The sequence below is a fragment of the Halyomorpha halys genome, unplaced genomic scaffold (assembly GCF_000696795.3).
Source record: "Halyomorpha halys isolate HHAL.00 unplaced genomic scaffold, Hhal_1.1 Scaffold847.1, whole genome shotgun sequence".
Lineage (NCBI taxonomy): Eukaryota > Metazoa > Arthropoda > Insecta > Hemiptera > Pentatomidae > Halyomorpha > Halyomorpha halys.
This window is the reverse complement of record NW_027109725.1, coordinates 449,768-454,603: the sequence shown is the minus strand read 5'-3', so window position 1 is coordinate 454,603 and position 4,836 is coordinate 449,768. Positions and strand designations below refer to the sequence as shown.

The 4,836-nt window shown below is 32.1% G+C and overlaps 1 protein-coding gene across 1 annotated transcript; it reads right to left on the bottom strand.

Moving 5' to 3' along the window:
* Window positions 1-3,363: 3,363 nt before the first annotated feature.
* Window positions 3,364-3,792, bottom strand: LOC136795884 (neuroligin-1-like). The gene has a single exon (XM_067047907.1). It carries the CDS (start codon window positions 3,790-3,792, stop codon window positions 3,364-3,366), a length of 429 nt encoding a protein of 142 aa, XP_066904008.1.
* Window positions 3,793-4,836: the final 1,044 nt, after the last annotated feature.

Below are 4,836 nucleotides of genomic sequence, written 5' to 3'. Positions count from 1 at the left end.
TAAATTTGGCAAATGAAAATTTTTTCGAACAACTATAAATCAACTTAATTTAGCAATTTTCATGAAAACTACTACTGCTACGAAATTAAAAGTCATAAACTACATTATATCCCATTAAACTAGCTTTAATTTGAGTGCTAATATACATTTGTAAGTCACATAGTTCCTGAGATATAGATTTCTTAAAATAAATTAACTAACTACTGATATTTCAGTACATTCCATTCAACATTTTTATGAAATGTTGCTTTTTAAAAAGCTATATCTCGAGAACTATTGAAGGTAAATAGTTCTGTTAGATTTCTTAAAATAAATTAACTAACTACTGATATTTCAAAACATTTTTATGAAATGTTGCTATAGTATAATGATTCCCTTAGGAAAGAAAACAGTCTCAGTATACAGTAATAAATTTGAATTACGTCCAATTCTAAATAAAAAAAAAAATTCAGTTTTTAGTTCAATATTTTCCTTAATTGAGTTATCTCGAAATTAACCGCTTTATAAAAGCTTATCTCTAGCGTGAGAGGGAAATAACCCATATTTCAAGGCTAATCACTTATTGTTCAAGATTATAACCACCGGAAAAGACGTTGTATAAACCTAACTGTATTCAGAAAGGAGTTTTTCGCTAATGCAACCGAAAGCCCGACTTGTCTGATAAAATGCACTCTATGCACTTTATACTAATTCTTAATTTTCTTTTTAATTAGAGCTAAATTGCAAGAACCGATTTAGAAATATAGATATGCCATGAAAAATACGTTTACGCATTCATAAGCGAAAATCGTAAACATATCCTAAAAAAATAGATCAGAATCCAATAAGGAACTAAAGCAAAAAATATATAAAATTTCATCAAAATCAGATTAACGTTTCGATTAATTAAGCTTGAACACTAATTTTACTAGAAACCGAAATGAAACCAAATTAGTTGTTGTTTTTGTTGGCTGGGGCTTTAGGGCGTAAAACCCAGAGGTCATCAACGTCCATGTTTCGTGCTTTATAATTCTATTTCATATTTGATACTCTTTAAATAATTAAGAATAAAATTTAAATAATTACTTATTTTAGAATTAAATTTTATTTAATCTTTAATTAATTAGGGTTTAAATCTTATTCAAAAGGCCATCCCTTTATAAGAAAAACAAGACCATTTCCTCGTTCTTCTGGTCATTATTCAGAGCATCCGATTCACTCGGACCTACTTCCAATCTATTTAAGATCGTGGAATAGAAATGACATTCTTCAAATATGTGACTGATCGTAAGTACACTGTTGCAGTATTGACATTTTGGGGGTGGTTGCTTATTGATCAGATATGCATGAGTTAAATTCGTATGACCTATTCTTAATCTGGCAATAGCTACCTCCTCCCTGCGATGTGGTCCATGGTTTAAGAGTTTTTAATTTGCTTGGCGGGCTTTCATTCCATATTGGTTGCCTGCCAATTAGGCAAATTATTTTCTAGAAATACTAAAAATGCGAAAAATAGTAGAAATTCAGTTTCATGATATCTAAATCGAACAGTGTCGATTTAAAATTTTCAATTCTGTGGAGATTATTATTTATTCATTACTTTCTGCACTTGTTGCATTGGTACCTTTCGGTGGTACTGAACCAAATAAATAAAAATTGGTTTCATGTCTAGTGACTAGAGCTATTTCGGGATTAATTAAAAACAATCATGACTTTCCTTTTATTTTTTCTATTCAGTATTTCCATTTATTTAGCTAATGGAAGGTAGTTAACTGACGAATCGTCGAATTTCTTCTCCACAGCCATTACAGTTATGGAGTTATGCCTTCCAAAATAAAGATTAGAGAAAGAATCAATTTAATAAATATATGCAATAATTTAATGTTAAGTTTATGTTATTATATAATTAATGATTTGCTTCGCGCAATATTATGATTACCACCGTATTCAAAGAGTTGCCCTTTCCTGTGGCAAAGGATAGGTATCAGACAAATCTCCAGCCTATACGCCCACTCCAAATGAGATTGCACCTATAACGGACGCTGGAAACCAATTGATCTATGAGTTCCCAATGGTGTATGTTCTCTTCCAAATCATGCACCTTATCTGAAGGCCCATTATACTAATGGAATCCCAAATACTGATCTTTATTTTCATTTCGATTTAATTTAATTTTCGTTTAATTTATCTTTAATTAAATTTTTTTACTTTATTTTCCTCAATGGCTATGCATGTTAAATTAATAGATTGAGATTTGTCCTTTTGTTTTTCAAAGTGGGAAGAGAGAAAGATAAAAACAAAGTATGAGGGCCTGTAGTGAAGAAAAAGGGCCAGCAATTTGTGTACCGTGATCAGAATAAATGTTAGAATTACTTTATATGCTAATACGGCTTGACACGCCAATGCATGTTCCTTAACACAAAAAACTATTTGTGATGTAAAATAACTTCTCCTTATTTAATCAACTTGTCAGCAATATGTTATCATGTCTTTGGGATTCAGTGTACAGCATTTCTTAGCGGAAGAATTTGGCAGTATTACGCTCAACGGTGACTGTTAACTTTAGAAATAAACTATATATTTCTTTCCTCTTCCCGTTGCGTAGTTATGTTCGACAATCTTTCCTAAGATATTCTTTTAAGAATAATGTAAGTGGAAGTTGTGTTATAACGTACACCACATCAATCCTTTTATAAAGTGGGACACTACTGCAACCAGAGTGTTATTCGTTTTAAATAGTTTTTATTGCATGTACAACAATTTTAATTTTAATTTATTTTTTAAAAGGAATAAAGGTGATTTAAAAAATGTATTAGTAAAAATATTATGTAGAATTAGGTATTGAAAAAGTTGCCTGTCTTGGTAAACTTGAACTTTAGGTTTATTATTACGTATTCTGTATCCTGAAATTTTTATGGGACAAATTTGGGTTTTCTTGGAAAAACCTTGAAAAAACAAACGATTTTACATTACATTCATTTTAATGAGCTGAATGGTATTATAACAATGCATCCACTAGAAAATAAAGGGAAATAGATATTCAAAATGGCGATCAATTAAGATTTAAAGTCGAATTGTACTTTGAACTTTGTACCGTAAAATGTATATGCAAAAATCTTTGTTTTCTTAGAAGGCCTTTATAATATCAAATTTTTTCATAGAATTCCAATCTTACTCATTATATTCTGAAATCATCTTCTTATATCTGGTGTGTGGGGAATAACAATTTTAGTGATTTAAATTTTTGGAACTACTGTACCCCTAATGACTGATATTTTCTCCTACTAGCATTCTATAGAGTTGATTATTAAAATTAACTGCATATTGTCAACACTACGAGATACCAAGGTTGAGAAAAAAACCATACATACAGGTTACCTTACATTAAGAAACATAGGACTCACCTTGAATTGGAGCGTAGATATTCAAGTAGAGGCAATCCTCACTCTGGTTCTGGAGGTAGGGTAGTAGCCTCTTGAGGTAGTCGAGGCGGCCTCTAGGCATCCTCTCCAGAGCTGCCGTCTCGTTCCGGACATCGGGAAGCTTCTGCGGGCAGACCGGGCCATGCTTATCGGCGTTGCGGACGCCATCCCAGGGCGGTGAGGTCCTCGTGGGGCTGAAGCGGTTAGCTCCGGTCGGGGGCATTGCGTAGGGTACCCCAAGATAGACCTCGATCGGCTTGAGGTGCCTCCCGGACCCCACGGCCCGGACCACTCCTTGGATCTTACCAAATCGGGTCGATACAATTCTTGGGCCACCGCCGTCAGCCCGCAGAACGCAGCACAAGCCTACCACCACCGCTAGACCCCACATCTCCAGCCCATAGCACTGCAACAATAAAGAAATTTAATAATAATTAGTTTGTATTGCTTGGAAATACACAAAAAATAGAGTTGGCTAAAACAGTTTGTTCATCAGACTAAAGAACTTCCTATAAGATCAAACTGCTGTTCAATACAAGATTGTTGTGTATGGGTTCGAAGAGCAACTATTTTTTATTAAATCTACCCAGAAAAAATAATAGATTGCCTAACATGCTGTTACGTCTTTTGGGGTACATTGTGCAAATCGGAATGTTGTTACTACATCTATGAAGAGTTGTGCAACATATAGGTCCAATATGGGAGTTTAAACAAAACATGAAAAAAAAAATCTATGTAAAGTTATCAGGGCTCATATAATCGAAATTGTCGATCACCTAGCTTTCTAGAAATAAGAGTTTCCTGAAAAAAAATCGTAAATTAAAGGAAAAATAATGCTTATTAAATAAAAAATATTTAAAAGTTTGATTTTTTCTAATTTGTCTCAAGAATATAAAGGGCCCATATTTTTGTTTTATATTCCTTTTTTTTTTGTATAATTAACAAATTAAGTTTTAGTAAGGCTATTTATATTAAAAAAAAAAAAAAAAAAAAAACCAATCGGTCTGGTTTGAAGTTCTAATGCATATAACTACTTTAAAAAGTAGAGTTATCTAGTAATGTCTAATTAATAGTGGTATCTTTTTGAGTCATTGTAAAGAAGTGATATTTAAAAAACAAAAAATTATATATATTAATAAACTTAGATTTAAAGGTCACATATAGCAACAGACAAATGACACAAGCATTTCATTAACTGTTTTATAAGAAGATATTAAATTTAATAAGAAATATTTATCTATGTAAAGTTATAAATCCGTTCAACAATAAGGATAACTTTCAGAAATAAGGCATTATTATTGAAAATCAAAGACTTTTTAGTAATTTTAGAGAGTACAGTTATAGAAGTCTCAACGAAAGATAACCATAGGGTAGAGATCAGAGAGAAAGAAAGAAGACCACCACTAGAAGGAATAAACCTAGTCTGCATTCAAAC